Below are 17,545 nucleotides of genomic sequence, written 5' to 3' on the forward strand. Positions count from 1 at the left end.
ATCTTCATCTGCCATTCATCTTGTTGTTCCTTCTGCTCGCCTAATCACTATGTGGAACAGAGCTTTCAGTTGCGCTGCTCCTCGGCTCTGGAACTCACTTCCTTCAGTCTTAAGAAATATAGATTCCCTTCCCTTATTTAAGTCACAGCTCAAAACCGACTTGTTTAAACCGGCTTACTCGCTTTAATACAGATTTTACTTGCTGTCAAATCTTGTTTATTTGTTTTTTTTGTTTTGTTTTTATTTGTTGTTTTTTGTATTTTAATTTATTAGAATCTATTTTAATCGACTGTTTTATTGATGTCTTTTTCTCTTTGTAAGGTGACCTTGGGTTTTAGAAAGGCGCCCTCAAATAAAATGTATTATTATTATTATTATTATCATTATTATTATTATTACCATTATTATTATTATTACATGATCAGCTGTGATGACTGGACTGTTATCCAAAGTCTTGACAATCAAAAGAAGGAAAAAGTAATCATTCTAACAGACACGCCTTCTTTGGTTTCTTCCAAAAGCAAAGAATTACAGTCAGCGTTTGTTGGAGTCACCATTGATGATGAAATAGACCTCAGGGGGGTTAACAGCCACCAGGTTGCCAGCTTGCTGTTTAGAATACATCTACTCTTGTACCAGGAAGGTTTTAGCCGAGTGGTGACACCTATTGTGCTGGAGAAGACTACATAGATCCAGTGAGCCCTTAAGCACCAGTATAAACACTGACGAGACTGTGTTGATGTCACAGTTGGCACATGACACCACTGATGCAGTGATCATAAACTTCAGGGACCGGTTGCTATTTAGCCACATGATAAACATGCACACTTTCAGAATCTGAAAGATACTATAATTATACTATAAAATCAGCCATCATCATGGACAGATAACTGGGCATGCCAAATATCCCATACACTCTGATACTGGAGGTAGACATCCAAACTGAAAGTTGTTTCGATTCATATTGCATCTAGCTAAAGCAGTTCACTCAAAGTCCAACATGGCGAAAACTTTGATTGTGTCAACTTTATTCTCACACAGTGAGCAGTGAAGTTCACACAGTGAGTATGGCTTAAAAAATAACTATCATGTGGTCTGATGCTGGGGCAACTATCAGACGAGAGCAGCCCAAAGTATGTGTACCAGTGCAGTCTGGAGAAGACAACTAAGTGACTTTATGAAGGATTAGCTGCTATTGTGTCACAACAGAAATAAAAAAAAAAGCCAGGGAGGAGGAGGATTAGCAAAAGTGCTGACACACAGTGGGAGACAGAGACAAACACAGACAAAGATGAAGACAGAGCAGGCTAAGTGTGGATCTGCTTGCAGAAATGTGTGTTTAATGGTGTTCTCCACAGCAGAATATGTGTGTGTGCAGAGCTAACAGGGCTGGTGGATTTGAAGTGATGCACTGAGGGGAAAATTTAGCTGATGACGCATTTGAATGTTTGTCAACCATGAGCATAGATTTATATCTTTCTGTGAACCAAAAGCAGGGGTCAGAGTGATACCAATGTGGTAGGAATGGGTGGATATAAACGAACCACACATGTATGTTTTGGTCATTGGAAATTACTTGTATGAATATTTGAAGGAACTTACCACAGACTACTTGCAATTAAACAGTCAAAGGAAGCCTAACTCTTTCTACGACTAGTGCTAAAAAGGATAAAGCTTTCCATTCTTTCAGCACTCTGTTGCCCTTTCCCATACCACTCCTTTGCTTCTTTGTGTTCATTCCAAGAACCTCATCCATAAACATTAGAGCATGTTTTCTAGGCGCTCCTCATAACTCACTTGCGTCACTCATGTCAATGCATTCATTCACATCAATGTTCAAAGTGAAAACACCCGCAGCAGTAAATGGGAACATTCTGCTTGTTACAGGACACAATGGATGTTTCCCTACCACAGCTCCTTCTGTTTGTTTATAGAATTTGATTACTGACACAGTACGCATTTGGAGATTACCACAAGTGATGGTATTAATCAAGAGGATTATGAAATTTTCTATCCCATTCCCCTACCATTGGTGCTGATGCTGTTATGCTGGAAGAAAAAATAAAAATATACCATTTGGTATATATCCCTGTGCACCTTTAATGTACGGTAAGGGATCATGAACAACACCACCTGACTTGGACTGCTTTTCATCCCATTAAGCTAGCTGTTCAACATTAAGCTAGCTCACATATTGTGTTTGCCTACTGTTCTCGTTAGCTGTTCTTCACAAATAAAATCAACCCTAAATAGCTGAACTACAGCATGAAACTAAATAGGAAAATATTATTGTGTGGATGCTTTAAGCATCCACACTATTGTTTTCCTGTTTCTCTTTATTCTTTATCTCTACTTTATTCTAGTTGCTCTGTACACTTTTTGGCACTTAACTACTTCCACAATTTTCAGCCGATTTTCACCGTTCAAATTTTAAACTATTCTGCTAACTATTCTACATCTTTTGGTATTTTTCACTATTATACTTTTTAAAATATTACACTTTTTTCCTTTAATTTGTCCCATTGAAATGAATGGGAAACTTCCGCAATTCTGCTAAAACTTGCTTGTTTTTGAAACTTAACTACTTCCTCATATTTTCACGTAGAACAACCATTCAAACTTTAAAATGTTCACAAATTATTGGGCTATTCAGGTATAAATCAGCTTTTTCAAATCTTTTACCGTTTTACTTTTATCCCTCTTAAAGTTTTGAGTTGCAAAATTGTGATTTTTCACAAAATACATGCGTTGTTATGGTTGCTATGCACTTGGCTTCCAGTATGCCACTGTAGGTTTCGCAGTCTTCTCTTCATGTCCGAACAACTTCTTGCTACTTGCTCAATTTTCACTCAACTTCCACAATTTATACATCAAAACGTAGGTATTTTTGCTGGCTTTCAGAAAATGTTGTGAGATTTATAGAATTTTGGCAAATCTCCTCAGACCAACACAAAGTCGGAAAACTCTCCATAGAAAGTCAATGGAGAGTTTGTTCAAAATCACCGCTTGATTTCTGTAATGAGAGGCATATTCGAATCGTCATATCTCCTCAACGAAGCGAAGTTAAAACATGAGGCTTGTCCCAGTATATCTTCAGACACTCCTGACGCTCACAATTCAAGAATTTTTTTCTCACCTATTACCGTTCTGAGATAAGTTAGACTTGTTTGAGGGTAGGAAATTCGTCCTTCGCTCAGATTTCTTCAGATTTCAAACTCTGGAAATGAGGCAATTTTTTCTCTCGTCATATCTTTTTTTTGGATTTCCACAGAGACCTGAAAATTTCCATGACTGTTCACCAAAGCCTGCTGTCTCTTACGGTGAAAGAATGATATCGATACTCCAAATAGATTTAGAGTTACAAAGCGTTGTTTGAGGGGAAGTCAAGGCAGTTTTCGCTTCGCCTCTACTCAGTTATGGTGCATTAGAAGTCAAATATCTTTAATAATTCATATTTTAATGATAAATTGTCAACACTTGAAGATTCCCCCATCTCTTCTGAACAAAACGGTGTAAGAATGAGCCCCTACGGTTAGGAAATTATGGTCATTTGTTTGAGGGGAGTCGTCACCAGTGTTGGGACTAACGCGTTATTAAGTAACGCGTTACAGTAACTACGTTATTATTGTGGTAACGAGCACGGTAACTAGTTATTATGCCAAAACCAGGAACGCGTTACTCGTTACTGGGATTTAGATAGGCTCGTTACTCGTTACTTCGTGTGGTGGATATCGCGGAGCTTCCACAGATTCAATAACATTAGCAAGTGGTGGAGGCCAGCAGGTGGATGAAGGAAAAGGGAGGCAAGAGGAGAGACCCGAAGCGGCCGCCGGTCCGCGTGTCAGGTGAACTGAACTTCAGGTAAGAAGTTATGACCTGCAGTCTATCGGAGTCAGATATAAACCAAGTTTAGGCGGAGTTTATTTTCGGTATGCTGACATTTTCGTACTGCGTGCTAGCTAGCATGACGGAGTTTCTATACAGCTGGGTGGGTGCTATGTTACTGATGTTGAACTTTTTGTTCATACGGTTAATTATTAGAGTTGCCAACCGTCCCGTAAAAAACAGAATCATCTGGTATTCAGAGAAAATATTACGCGTTTCGTACTGAGGTGAAAAGGAACACAGTTTGTCCCGGACTTCCGCTACAATGAAAAAGACACAAAGCTGAAGCTGCACAGCTGCCTCTTCTTCTCTCATTCTCTCTTCTCCTGTTTCTACTTCAATCACGAAACTGATCAATGATCAGCTGATCGGCTTTTCTCTCTTGTTTATTTATCGCCCACTTTGCGCCAGAAAGAGGAAACCAGCGGATGTCGCGTTAAACAACAGCAGCACGTTTAAGCTTGATCAGCTGTTGTTAGAATTTATTTAATATTAATTTCTAGTATCAGCTGATGTTTGCTGGAGCCACAGCTGTAAAGCTGCTGGTCATGATATCGGTTTGGTTATCTGGTGAGAGGGAAACATGAAGATGAAACCAGGAGATGTCCTTACTGAATCATCAGAGCTGAACAGGTGATAGAAACAGGTTTACCTTTTAGGTGACATGAATGAGTTGAAGGGAAGTTATGAACTGTTTCTGAGAGACAAATAACACCAGGATCCTTTTCTATGTAGCTGACAGCTGGTAACTGTGCAGGGGCGGGTCTAGCAAAGTGTTGCCAGGGGGGCAGGTAGGGCATTAACAGGGAAAGGGGGGGACAAGGAAATACTTTTCTTTATTATTCTCATTTAAAATGTCTCGCTTTAAAAAACATAATTATCTGAGTCTTACAACAAACAATTGATAGATTGATACATATATACCATCAGAACAGTGTACATCACTGTCACAACAGTGTTTATTTTCATTCAAAGGCTTTATGATTTTTCCTATAATGGTGGGCTATCTTTTTTGTCCCAGTCCAGCTCTGTATGCAGCTCATCTGCAGTCTGGTGTTACCTACATCTTCCTATTCAGAAGGCAGAATTTCCAAGTTCTGAGTACAATCAAAAGCACCACGACTGCAGTTTTTGTGTTGGATGTAAAAAGCAGGCTAGAATCATGGCGGCGGTCAACGACGGTCCAGGCATGGGATTTCTCTCGTGGAAATGTGCACATTATTTTTTCCTTTCTATTGGTAGGTGGCACAGTGCACTTGTGGCATGTAAGCAAACTAGAAGACTGGCACTCTTGCTGGGTATCCAGTTACGGAAGCAACACATTAACAAGAGAATTCTGAGTAAAACCAAAGTTACTTTCCCTAGTAACTAGTTACTTTGAAAGTAACGAGTAACTTGAAGTAACTGAGTTACTTTTTTAGAGAAGTAACTAGTAATGTAACTAAGTTACTAATTTAAAGTAACTTACCCAACACTGGTCGTCACTATGAGAAATAGACTGCAAAAATCCTGTGTCTCTCTGTGCTGTGTGCACCTGTTTTGGCGGGAAAAAGTACACAGCCTCTCTGATTGGTGGATTCAAATTCAGCAGCTCCCAGGCTGCTTGACTGACCTAGAAACTTACTTCTCTCTCCCTGTGTGTATGTGTGTGTGTGTGTGTGTGTGTGTGACAGAGAGAGAGAGAGAGAGAGAGAGAGAGAGAGAGAGAGAGCACGCCTTTTTATGGGAGCATCTTATTGTATGATTTAAATTCAATATATTTAGACTGGTTGACTGAATTGGATCTTGTGTGTGTGTGTCTCTCTGTGCATGTGTGTTTCCATATGTGTCCATATTTGTGATTGTGTGGCTGTTATATTTTTTTATTTGCCGATTTTTTTCATTTAAAAAGTATATTTGAGGGACCCTTAGCATGTTCAGCATTTTTTCAGCTGTCCATTTTGCTTTTCCAATTTTTCTGTTTAAGTTATTACTATTGTGCTAAATCATACTATTTCTGCTATTGTATAAGATTTGTGCTAAATATAGTATTTCTGCCAAATATAGTATTTCTGATTAATTATAGTTTTTCTACCAAATTATAGTACAGTATTTTTGCTTTTTATAGGATTTTTATAGGATATTTATGTTGCTTAATATAGTATTTCTGCTTTTTATAGGATTTGTGCTTAATATAGTATTTCTGCTTTTTATAGGATTTGTGCTTAATATAGTATTTCTGATAAATGTAGTATTTATGCTTAATCATACTATTTTTATATATTTCTGCCAGGTCCCCATCAGCCAATCCTCTGTGAGGACTGAGACATTCAAATTTACATATCAGGGCCTGCACGGCTTCCCAGCTAGCCAATCATATCTGAGGTCTGCCGTTTCTTCTCTCGTCATATCGCAGCGATGGATGTACAAAGAGCAATGAAAATCGCAGTCAAAGTACACCAAAGTCCGCTGATTCACCCAGTACAAGAATTATGCTTCTAGTCCACCTAGTTTTTGAGTTACACATCGCTTTGTAACTCCAAAAAACGTCGTTTTTCGCCTCTCACCGCGATCTAATTCTGACTGCTCATCACCCTGTTTTCCAGGTTTTCACTCTCTTTCCCAGTGGCGCAGTTGGTAATGACACGGGTCTGCAACACAAAGGTCATGGGTTCAATTCCACCTTGGTCAACATGTTTTTCTTTCCCTACAAATTAATACACTATCACAGACCAGTAATTCATATTGATCATTTATTACAATTCTGTAAACTTTTGTGATTTTAGCAGCTTTTCTAATATGGACCTCAGATTCTTGTTAACACTCCATGGCAGAAATACTGTTCCCTTTAGGCTCTGTGTATGTGTGTGTATATCAATATTTCTCCCATTTTAAAGTATTGCTCCTCCATAATTGTATTTCTGTTAAATCAAAGTACTTTTACTACATCTTAGTACTTCTGCTCAATCATACTATTTCTGCTAAATCATAGTATTTTTGCCAAATCATGGTTTTTGTGCCAAATCATAACATTTGTGTTATGTTATAGTATTACTACTAAGTGGAGGAATTTCTGTCATGTTACAGTATATGTGCTGATTACAGTATTTCTGCTAAATCATACTATTTCTACTATATTATATTTTTCTTTCTAAATATAGCATTTCTGCTATATAATTGTATTTCTGCTATGTTATAATATTTGTGCTAAACCAGAGTATTTGTGCTAAAACATAGTATTAATTTAAAATTACAATATTCATAGTTCATTACAGTGTCTCTGGTAAATCACAGTATTTCTGCTATGTTGTACTATTTTTCTAAATCATAGTGTTTCTGTAATGTTTAAGTATTTTTGGCTAAATATATTCTTTCTGTTATCTTATACTATTTCTCCTAAATTCTTGTATTTTTGAGAAGTTATCATGTTTCTGGTAAGTTACAATATTTCTGCTAAGTTCTGCTATGCTATTGTATTTCTGCCAAGTATTATGTTTCCTCTAAGATATTGCAGTTCTGCTAAGTTATTACATTTTAGCAAAGTTCCTTTGCTTCTGCAAAGTTTTTACCATTTCTGCAACTTTTCAGCTTTTTCAGCTAGTTTTAGCAGACAGCTTCAGCTTTAAAGCATCCACACAGCATTTTCGCAGGAAATGCAAATTTTTCTAGTTACTTAATACAGTTTTTTTAGCATGAAGATCTCCACTTATGTTCACTGATTATCCTTGTTATATGTAAAAGAGATGACTCTGTGCTTTCTCGTCATACTGGACCATAAAGCATATACTGTCTATATATTAATGTCATAGAATATGGTAATAGCCTGTGACCCTATAAGCCTGACACAGCCACAGATGGTAGCGACTTCCAGGTCTTAAAAGCAAATTCAACACAGAAGTGCCTGAAACTTGTATTCTTTTAGGCAACAAGGCGGCAGCAAGTGTGATTGCAAAAAATTGTCCAGTTCTATAGGAATGTAAGCGAAGATGACCCTCTTCCCAGAACCGGATTGAACCTGAACATCTCTGCAGAGATCTGAAAATGGCTTTTGTTTGATATTGTAGAATTCCCTCCACACACACTGTTTATGCTCACAGATGTCACGTTCATTTAGGGTTCTTTATGCAACAACCCACAGTCTGGTCAGCGCTGGTCTCGGCTTTTCCAACAACCCCCTTTCTCGTCTTCCGCCTCACTAAAAAGGGGAAAAAAGACCGTCATCAGTCCAAACGCCACCAGCTGTGTTCTCACCTGCCTCCCCGGCACCGCCCCGTTGAGCTCACTGCACCACTCCTCCCCTGCAGCTGAGCTAGGGACCACACCTCCGCCACAGATATGTTTAATAAATTTGCAAGAATTTAAACTGGATATTACGAGCATTATGGGTGTGTGGAATTTTGAAGTGAAAATGAATTTAATACAATTTGGAATAAGGCTGTAACATAGCAAAATGTGGAACAAGTGAGGTCCTGTGAATACTTTCTTGCTTAACCATCAACTGAATTCATACCTATTTAATTCCATTATATGCCCTTGTAAATTATGAGCTTGGTAATACTGAACAGTTATTAAAGGTGTGGAGAACACTGCTTAAACAGAACATTTGGACGTTTAAACAAAAAACAGAACATCTCCTGCTAAAAGGGAAGGATTTTATTCTATTCTATTTCTCTCATGGTAAAGCTGTTCAGGGAGCAGACTGACCTCATGACCCCTCTCTGTCTGCATCTACGCTTTTAAGCCAATGAAGGTAATTACTGCAACGGCTGTTAGTCAGCATGTTGGGGAAGCTGTGAGTAAGCTAATGGCAGGAAAGCACATGGTCACATTTGGCTGTGTGCCCTCTGCTTTTTTTAATCCTCCCTCTTTCTGCATTTTAGATACAAGACAAACTGGCAACAAAGACACACAGGAGCAGAAGAGGAAGCAAAGTGCAGTAATGGTACTTTGTCAGGACAGACAGACGCTGTCTGGAGAGCCACAATGAAACCTCTGCAGATTCAGGTTCAGTGGGTGTCTTGCTGTTTCACCTCCCATGCACCTGTGGCCATTTTTATTCAGAAAACTGAATAAAAAACTTAAGCTGCTGTGCGATCTGATTCCCCTCTTCAGTCACACCCTTGTGTGAAAAAAACATCTAATTGGTTTTTTTTTATAAAGTCCTCTCTGCCCCCAGAGAAGCATTGTACAGCTTTGACTCTGATGATCTCAACTTTGAGACTACACATTAAAAGAAACAGAGATACAAGTTCTCAAACGTGAGCTGAAAGATTCAGGCAAACGTTAGGCCCTCTCCTCTGAATACATTGTTCACCATGTTACAGTCACTCCCCAAGTGTCTGTGAACAGAACTCATGGCCACTTGATCAATGCTCATGATAATTTGTATATTAACAATCGTGAAATTGTGGCTTGTGACTCATTGTTAGGTAATGGTGCACATCTCTGTTATTATGCAGTGGTACTGTTTATAAGGTTGGGGAAACCTGCAGTCAGCTGAGCCTGAAGGAGTCACTTGGATGAGTGACGACGTTACGTCCAAATTAACAGAATCAACTTTCCGAGACATTCAGGATCTATTTATGTTTAGCTGGTGCTAGCTGAACCTGAAGGTTAAGGTTTTGCTGGTAGAAACTGTAGATGGAATCCCAGTGGACATTTGGCTGATGTCTCTGTGACTCACAGAGTGAAGCACAGAGCAGAGGATAGAGCGAAAGATCTGAGGGTGGAGTCTTCAGTCAGGAAGCTAGTGTTTACATCACAGAGGCATCAGTGTGGCACCACTGTACCACCACTGCAGAGCACACACACACACACACACAGTCACTGCCAGAAAACACAACTCTCAAACTGACTTTGTGACTCCCTAAGCACAAAACCTGTAATTCTACTTCCAACTGCAGCTACTGCATAGACGCCCAGGTGCCACTCTGCTCCCAAGCATCATAGCAGAAACAGAGCCAATAGGTCAGGCCTTTTTCACCACACTTACCGATTCCATAGCTTAGCAGCATTATATAACTGACATTATGCTTACAAACAAAAAAAGAAATCATGGGGAAAAATGTATTTGGAGGTAGTATCTGTAAGGTTTCCCAACTGGTTTGAAAAAGGGTAGAGTTTGGAACATATGAGCATGTCAATTACAGGTCATGCTAACAATTCTATTGCCTCTATTCTAAATGTTTTTCCTATTTAATCTCTAGGTTTTAGCCATCAAGCAACATATCAGTGCAATACTGAACCACTGCAATTACCCTTTAAGGCAGTTTTGCCCTTTTTTCATAGAGTCTGTATTATGAAGATCCACACACAGCCACATAGGTCCCAACAACACATCTCACTACTAAAAGATTCTGACACTCCATTATATCTTGGGAAATAATAAGGCACCCAGAAGCAACTTCCAATTCAAGCAATAACATTTTTAAAAAGTAAGAGTAGGAAACAGCAATAAATAAAATGTGAGGCATAGAATATATTTCTGTAAGTTAAGTTGAAGCATTTTGATAGTGAACGCTTTGTGTTACAGTGGAATGTGGATGATTCAGAAACCCGTGAGTTTATTATGGTTCCAAGTGCAGCTAATTACAGTAGCATAATAACACATCTTTAGTATTAGCTTCTTAGCAGTTAATTAGATAGAGGGTGCTCACACATCTTCAACAGCGAAGGCTAACATTTTATCAATACAAAACTATTCAGTAAGCTTTTCACCTCTCTGAATATTTTTATGGCTACCATCAGATAGGATTTTAGAGCTTGCAGTTCTTATTGTATACTAGTGCTGACTAGCTAGCTTGTTGAGCTATATGAAATAATAGTTTGGCTTTAACAAAGCAGGTAAAACTAAACAGCCAATTCACAATGAAAAGCAGCAGCCACTTGTCACTCAAATTTGTCACCACTGAAATTTTGCTAAACATTATACAGTTGTGTAAAAATTTGGCTCTAGAGACAAAAGGCTTTTACACTTAGGATGCAATAATCTGTAAGAATATTGGTTTTCATGCTGACCTATTCTTAATACAACTGCAGTTCCAGTAGAGGAACTGCATTTTTTGGCACTGCGTTAGTTACATTTTTCATCCCTGGAAATTGACGGTTGGTTACTTTTAGTAACCAGTGGTTCCTAATTAAGGTTTCTTGAAAAAAAAAATTCCATATAGGGTTCCATTAAAAGTGAGAGTGCTGCACTGGTTCAAAGACTTACTGGATACTGGAAGTGCTTTGTGAGTAAATGCTTTTGTGGATGCTGCTGCAAAACTGTTGAGTCATAGCTATTCATTCTAATATATTTCCCAAAATCAATACAGTACTGGACTTTGCAATGCTCTATGCAAGACTTTTAATTAAGGCTTAAATATTTAGGCTGAAGTAAATATGGCCCCTGAGACCTGTGACTTTACACAAATTCCAAATGAACCCACTGACTTGAAATATGTGCAACAGACAGAAGCACGTTTAAATGCTTTTAAACATACCACCATTGGTCAAAAACATGCAGGTAACATACGTAACGTGTGACCGCATGAACCCCGTCAGAGACACAGTGATTGTCTTCAAGACTTGTGATCTGAAGCAACTGCAGCTGTGCTGCACAACATGAACACATCCTGTGACAAGACTTACAAGGTTTACCACAGAACAGGAAGTGGACTGTCTGTGAGGAGTTTTCCATGCATCAATCTTACATGACTCGTTTTAATAAATGACTTCATTAACTGTACACAGTTGGTCATGACAGAAACAATCAGCTACTGTTTAGGATGGTGTACGTGTTTTGTGTGTGCGTGCATACACTACATGGGTGGGATGTTTGTGGCAGACAACATTACGCTGTAACTACTATCCAAATTTAAGTAATGCACATAAGCAAACATGCATGGATAGACACACACTAGCAAACAAACAGTGAAAACAAATACACACGCTTGCACCCCCACATGGTCTTATTAACCAGCGAACACACACATACACACATTTACCCAGCACCTGTTGCTGCATATCCTCGTGTCACTGCTCACTGGGAGAAGGAGGCTCTGTTTGGATTCAGTCGCGCTGAACATATCACTCACAATAGGCAGCAATGATTATTTCTGTAGATGTTTATTGAGTCTATTTGTAATGAGTGAAGAATGGGAGGACTGCCAGATGAGCTCATTCTTTGTGAAAAGAGAACTTAAAAATAGCACTCTTTGTAGCTTAGGGTTCTGTGTTTGTTTTCAAGTGCTACAGGAATATTTGTTTTTTTAGTGTGTTTGAGGTTAAACAGTACTGAAATATGCCATTAGCTGGGGTCGCCATTCAGCAGTAGAGATTTTATGTCATTTAAAAAGCACTAATCTAACAATTTAAATAAAAAATAGATGGATGCAGTCAATAACTTAAGTGATATAGGTTTTTTTATGTTGCTATTCATTGACTGTACTCTGTCATATTAAATTAATAAAATGGGTTACTCTTTTAGATTTGGGCTAAAATAGTGTCTCTGGGTTATGTCTAAAAAATAAATACTCGTCGTCTTTTAGTATGTCTCAGTTCAGAGTCTTCCATTTATTCAGTTCAATTCAATTCATGTTTATTCAAATAGCGCCAAATCACAGCAACAGTTGCCTCAAAGCGCTTTATATTGTAGGGTAAAGACCCCCAACAATCACACAATCCCCTATGAGCAAGCACTTGACAACAGTGGGAAAGAAAAACTCCTTTTTAGCAGGAAGAAACCGCTGACAGAACTAGGGAAGCTCAGGGAAAGATGGCCATCTGCCATTTCATATTTTAATGCCAATTGAAGTATGGATTTTTTAGTTGGCATACAGAAACAGAATTTGTTCTCGCTTCTCAATCTATCCCTAACCCTACTAACGCTGAACCCTAAAGGCCACCTTGTGAAAAAATGTCACAGAATTCCGAAATTTTGGATGCAAATTTGTTGGGTAACATCAGAAGAAACATCACAAGCATTGAGTGTTTACGAAAAATTCATCCTCAAAAAATGCACTGTGAAAAAATGTGAAGTGATGATGAGCCGGTCCTGAAAAAGAAAAAAAGATTCATGGTTTATCCAATTCTCACAAGAAGGCAGCAGCAGGGAGAAGTTCATGGTTTGATCCAGGAGTTAAAGCTGTAACACTTTTGTGCATATTTTAGGATGTCAGTGGGTCAGATTAAGCTTTTCTTGACAGAGGTGGGACCAAAACAGATTCTAACTGATTCTATCTAATCACGTGTCTGATGTAAAATAGTAATATTTAACTATTTCCACATCTTTGTATGTTCAGTACGAATGTGTGTTTGAACTATGAGCGCACCAAATGGTGTCATTGGTCAGATCTGTTTTGTTACATTCAAACAATCTGAAAAATCGAGTATGATCCGAAAAAATTAATTCCACAAATTCATCCTGTGAAAACACTCAGTCTATACTAAACGGCTGCATTAAAAATAGATGAGTCTGAAAAATATTCACACACAACTTGTTCACACGAACTCTTCTTTGGGAGCTGGTGGATGGCCAGTAGTTAATTTAGAAAATGCTTCAAAATAACTGCCCAAGCAAGTTAATGAAGGCTAGAAGAAAGACTGTCATGATATTATTAATGGCTGGATTCCATTTAACATCACTGCAGAACCAAATTGAAAATTACATAATTAAAAACATTAAAAAAATTTTATATGGTAAAAAATGGCCTGTATTTGTATAGCGCTTTACTTAGTCCCTATGTCACTGCCATCTTTGCTAATGTCTGACTGTTCACATGCCATGCCTCTCTCTTAAATTGTCTCCGGTATCATACAAGGTGAATTTCTGGTGATATCATTCACTATTAGACATTGATTTGTAATGTCATGTTTTGAAGCATCAGGCTGAGCGTTTTCACAGTCGCCATCCTGGTCTTTTGAAACAAGATGTGATGAGAAATGGGCGGGTCCAACAGTGAAACCACACCCTCATTGGCTATTGGCTTCTTTGTGAAGGACAGAGAGACAAAAATGCCCAATTTACTGAGCCCATAAGTTTAGTAGGAAAGTGTTTCCATGGATAAAGTCAGAAAGCTGTTTTCCTATAGACCTCTATAAGATTCTATTGCAAGTTGTTCGCTAAGCATCAAACCTTGGTGGCCAATAAACAGAATACACGTTTAAGGCACTTTGCATTGGCTTTACTTTTTATACATTTTAGATATTTTACTGTTACATTGGCTGTGGTCTTATTTTAAAATCTGTTGTAAAAAAAAAAAAAAAAAAAAAAAAAGCACAAAAGCTAACAAGTGAGACCGAAAACCTGAGCATGTTTATTGATGACCAAACCCAGGAGTTGTGTCTGTGCTTTATATCATCCATTACAGACTATTAGCCCACTAGTCTAATGCAATACATTGCAAAACATTGCATTACCCTAGCAGATGTCTGTCTCTGTTTTCCACCAGGCAACATGACATGACACAGGTAACTGGCAAATTCAAAGCAACAACTAAAGTTGCATGCAACAACTCGGACTAAACCTGATCTGACTTTTGTTGGGACACTTTTTTTAAATGCATAAAATAAACATAGATATATAATAGACAGAAAGCAGCTGACAGTGTTTGTAGTCTAACATGTGTACCATCCACACAAATCAGTTCTTATGGAGATAATTAGATGACACCATTAACAGACCCATAGAGGTGTAGCCATTAGAGATGGACCGATCCGATATTACGTATCGGTATCGGTCCGATACTGACCTAAATTACTGGATCGGATATCGGCCAGAAATAAAAAACGTAATCGATCCATTAAATATCAAAAAAGCACCTCACAAAACTTGCGACACGGCGTAACTCGGCTCATAACCGTAGCACGTCGGCGCAGTATGCATCACCTGATAGAGCGGCTGTGTGTATTTGTAGCCTCGCTAGCAATCCGGCATTTCATCTCCGAGGAAGTTATCCCAGAGAGAAGTAAAGCAAGTGTGTAAGTTCATCTCTGAATGTTTGTAAAGCGTTCCCATGTTAAGCTTAACAACCGATATATGGAGCGACTGCCTCTCTCTCCCTCCCTCTCCTGCCGCTACTTCATGAAACTGATTAATGATCAGCTGATCGGCTTTTCTGTCACGAGTCCGTCTCTCTTGTTTGTTTTTGGCACACTTTGCACCAGAAAGAGGAAACCAGCGGCTGAACAACAGCAGCACGTTTAACCTTGATAAGCTGTTGTTAGAATTTATTTAATATTACTTTCTAGACCAGGATCCTTTTCTACGCAGCTGACGGCTGGTAACTGTGCAGGGGCGAATCTAGCAAAGTTTAGCCAGGGGGGCCGATATGGCATTAACAGGGAAAAGGGGGAACAAAGACATACTTTTCTTTCTTAATCTCATTTAAAATGTCTAGCTTTTAATAAATAATTATCTGAATCTTACACCCAAAGTTTTAATCTGATGTAAAATGTATAGAAGTCCATTACTGTATATAGTAACTGTTAAGTCTAATATACCCTAGTAAGCTATAGGTACCATCTGTGAATTCTGCAATTCTGCTGAAGAAAGATGTTGAATCTATTTAATTATTGTTGAAAAATAATTTATTTCTGTGCATTTTTTTTCACACTGCATCAAATTAAAGTTGATTACATCGATTAAGCATCATGAGGTGGAGGGTGGGGGGTGGTTCCCTATTTTTTTTTTTGCTGGGAGTTTGCAACCCTATTGGTTAGGTTGCTTAATATTTCTGCTAAGTACTCTTTAAAATACCAGAATAGGAAGGATGGAGTAGGTTTAAGTTTATTAGATTGATCAGTGTTGCTGAACTATGAAATATTTTGGGCGCAGTGTATTTTTTACATACAGGTATAACAGAATAGCTTTAGTGTTGTTGTTTATTTAAACTTGAGTATGAACTTATACAAAATGCAGCAAGACATTAAAAAAAACTGTTTTATTGATTAAAAAACACACTATATCGGATTCATATCGGTATCGGCAGATATCCAAATTTATGATATCGGTATCGGTATCGGACATAAAAAAGTGGTATCGTGCCATCTCTAGTAGCCATGCAGTAGTGTAAAGTATAAATTGTGTGTTAGTCCTGCCAGCATGCTCCAAACCTTTTTTAGTGCACTGCAGATGGTACTTTTTAATTGCTTATTTGAAATTCCCAGTGGAGAGGTTAAATTGTTACTACCCCTAAGTCACATGCATTACCCACTGCAGTAAAGCAGAGGTTTAAAGCTTTAAAATGTTTGAAAATAAAAATCAAATAAACTTTTTTAAAGATATAATCACAGCAAAAGCTATTTTTGTTTAAATAAATGACTTTTTTCAAAGCTATGGATTCCATAAAATTGCCCATATGAAATAAGTATGATGCCTGCATAAAGCCAAGGGAAACACTTCACTCTTTGTTAGCACAAGTCAACATGACCAGGAGGAGACAAAGGCACAGTCTCATCTGCCTGGAGGCTGGGATGATGACACTGTAACTATATTAAAACACATGAAAACATCAGCTCATCCATCCCTAAAACTTGAGTGATGGCGATAACAAGAATAATAATAATTTGACTTTTTAAAATGAAAATCAATTGGAATTGTAAAACATTTGTAAAGAACCATTACATTTTTTTTTTTTTTTTTTTTACAGTTTTTCATTGTTTATTTATTTGTTTGTATGTTTAAATATCTAGAGCCATACTCTTTATCGGCTGTGACAAAAAACTATCAGTTTAAACTCCGCTAACTGACGTTTAGTTGTTCGCAGTGCAACAGGGCTAAACAATAGACTGTTGAGTGGCCTTGCTTTCTCCATCCTTCCACTGGAGACTCGTGACACAGTTTTCAAACGCTGAACTGAAAAAATAATAAATGAGTGACAAAAATAACTAAATCTATTCTTCACGTGTCAAATTCTTAAAGAAATTTGGATAATTCATTTGAAGTTGAATCAGAGCAGGGGGTAAAAAAACAGGCCCTGGCCCTTTAAATGGAGAACCTGCTGGAGGAGTCCTTAGAATAAAGAAAGAAAAACGCGCACGGAGGTGAATGGAAATGGGATGTACTCACCACTGCGGACACACACATGGCAGGCATGATCCTCATTTAGAGTATACAGATGAAGGTCGAGCAGAGGTCCAAGGTGACGGCCTGAGAAAGACTTCTCATCTCTAGATGTTTCTCATCATCATTATCATCGTCCTCCTCAGTTTACCGGAGGAGAGAAGCTGAGCCAGGCTCTGAGCAGTGACAGTCTCCACTGCAGTGTTTTATACTCTGTGTCTTCAGGTGAACCGGTTTTAGATAGTGCAAGGTGAGGGTCTGCTTCACAGAGGACGCTGTGTTAATTCCCATAGCGACGACAGATGGGGGCATATACTGGGGCCGCCGCCTCGCCCTGTCCTGGCTTGTCAGCGTGCAGTGCGGCTCTCGGTCCGCTATGCAGATCTCCACAGACACTGCTGACGTAAAGCGGAGAGGCGGGACTTAGCGAAGGGCTCTCGGCCAATCCTAGCTCCGAATGAGTCGTGCACGTGTATTGAACCCTGCTTCTGGTTAGGAAAACAGGGGTTGCAGTGGAAGTAAGCCCAGGCAGTTACCAACAATGTCAAGACAGTGTCCTTGGTGTGCAGTGAGTGTATAGGACAACATTTTGCTGTTATGTAACCTGCTCTAAAAGACAAGGGGTTCTGTTGTATT

General features: G+C 38.6%; 1 protein-coding gene across 2 annotated transcripts in view; it reads right to left on the bottom strand.

The window, feature by feature from the left end:
- The window catches only part of tnfrsf21 (tumor necrosis factor receptor superfamily, member 21), a 72,371-nt gene extending 55,058 nt beyond the window's left edge, over nucleotides 1–17,313 (bottom strand). Inside the window, exons 1-2 of one of the 2 annotated variants that reach the window (XM_025899049.1) lie at nucleotides 16,916–17,313; nucleotides 7,960–8,059 (exon numbers count right to left, since the gene is read on the bottom strand). In XM_025899049.1, the coding sequence (XP_025754834.1) occupies nucleotides 7,960–7,974 (15 nt within the window). In that variant the 5' untranslated portion in view covers nucleotides 7,975–8,059; nucleotides 16,916–17,313. The remainder of the gene's footprint in view (nucleotides 1–7,959; nucleotides 8,060–16,915) is intronic. The other variant, XM_019346288.2, reaches the window with a different exon arrangement.
- Between the last annotated feature and the right edge of the window lie 232 nt (nucleotides 17,314–17,545).

Source organism: Oreochromis niloticus, linkage group LG15, assembly GCF_001858045.2.
Source record: "Oreochromis niloticus isolate F11D_XX linkage group LG15, O_niloticus_UMD_NMBU, whole genome shotgun sequence".
NCBI classification, from domain to species: Eukaryota; Metazoa; Chordata; class Actinopteri; order Cichliformes; family Cichlidae; genus Oreochromis; species Oreochromis niloticus.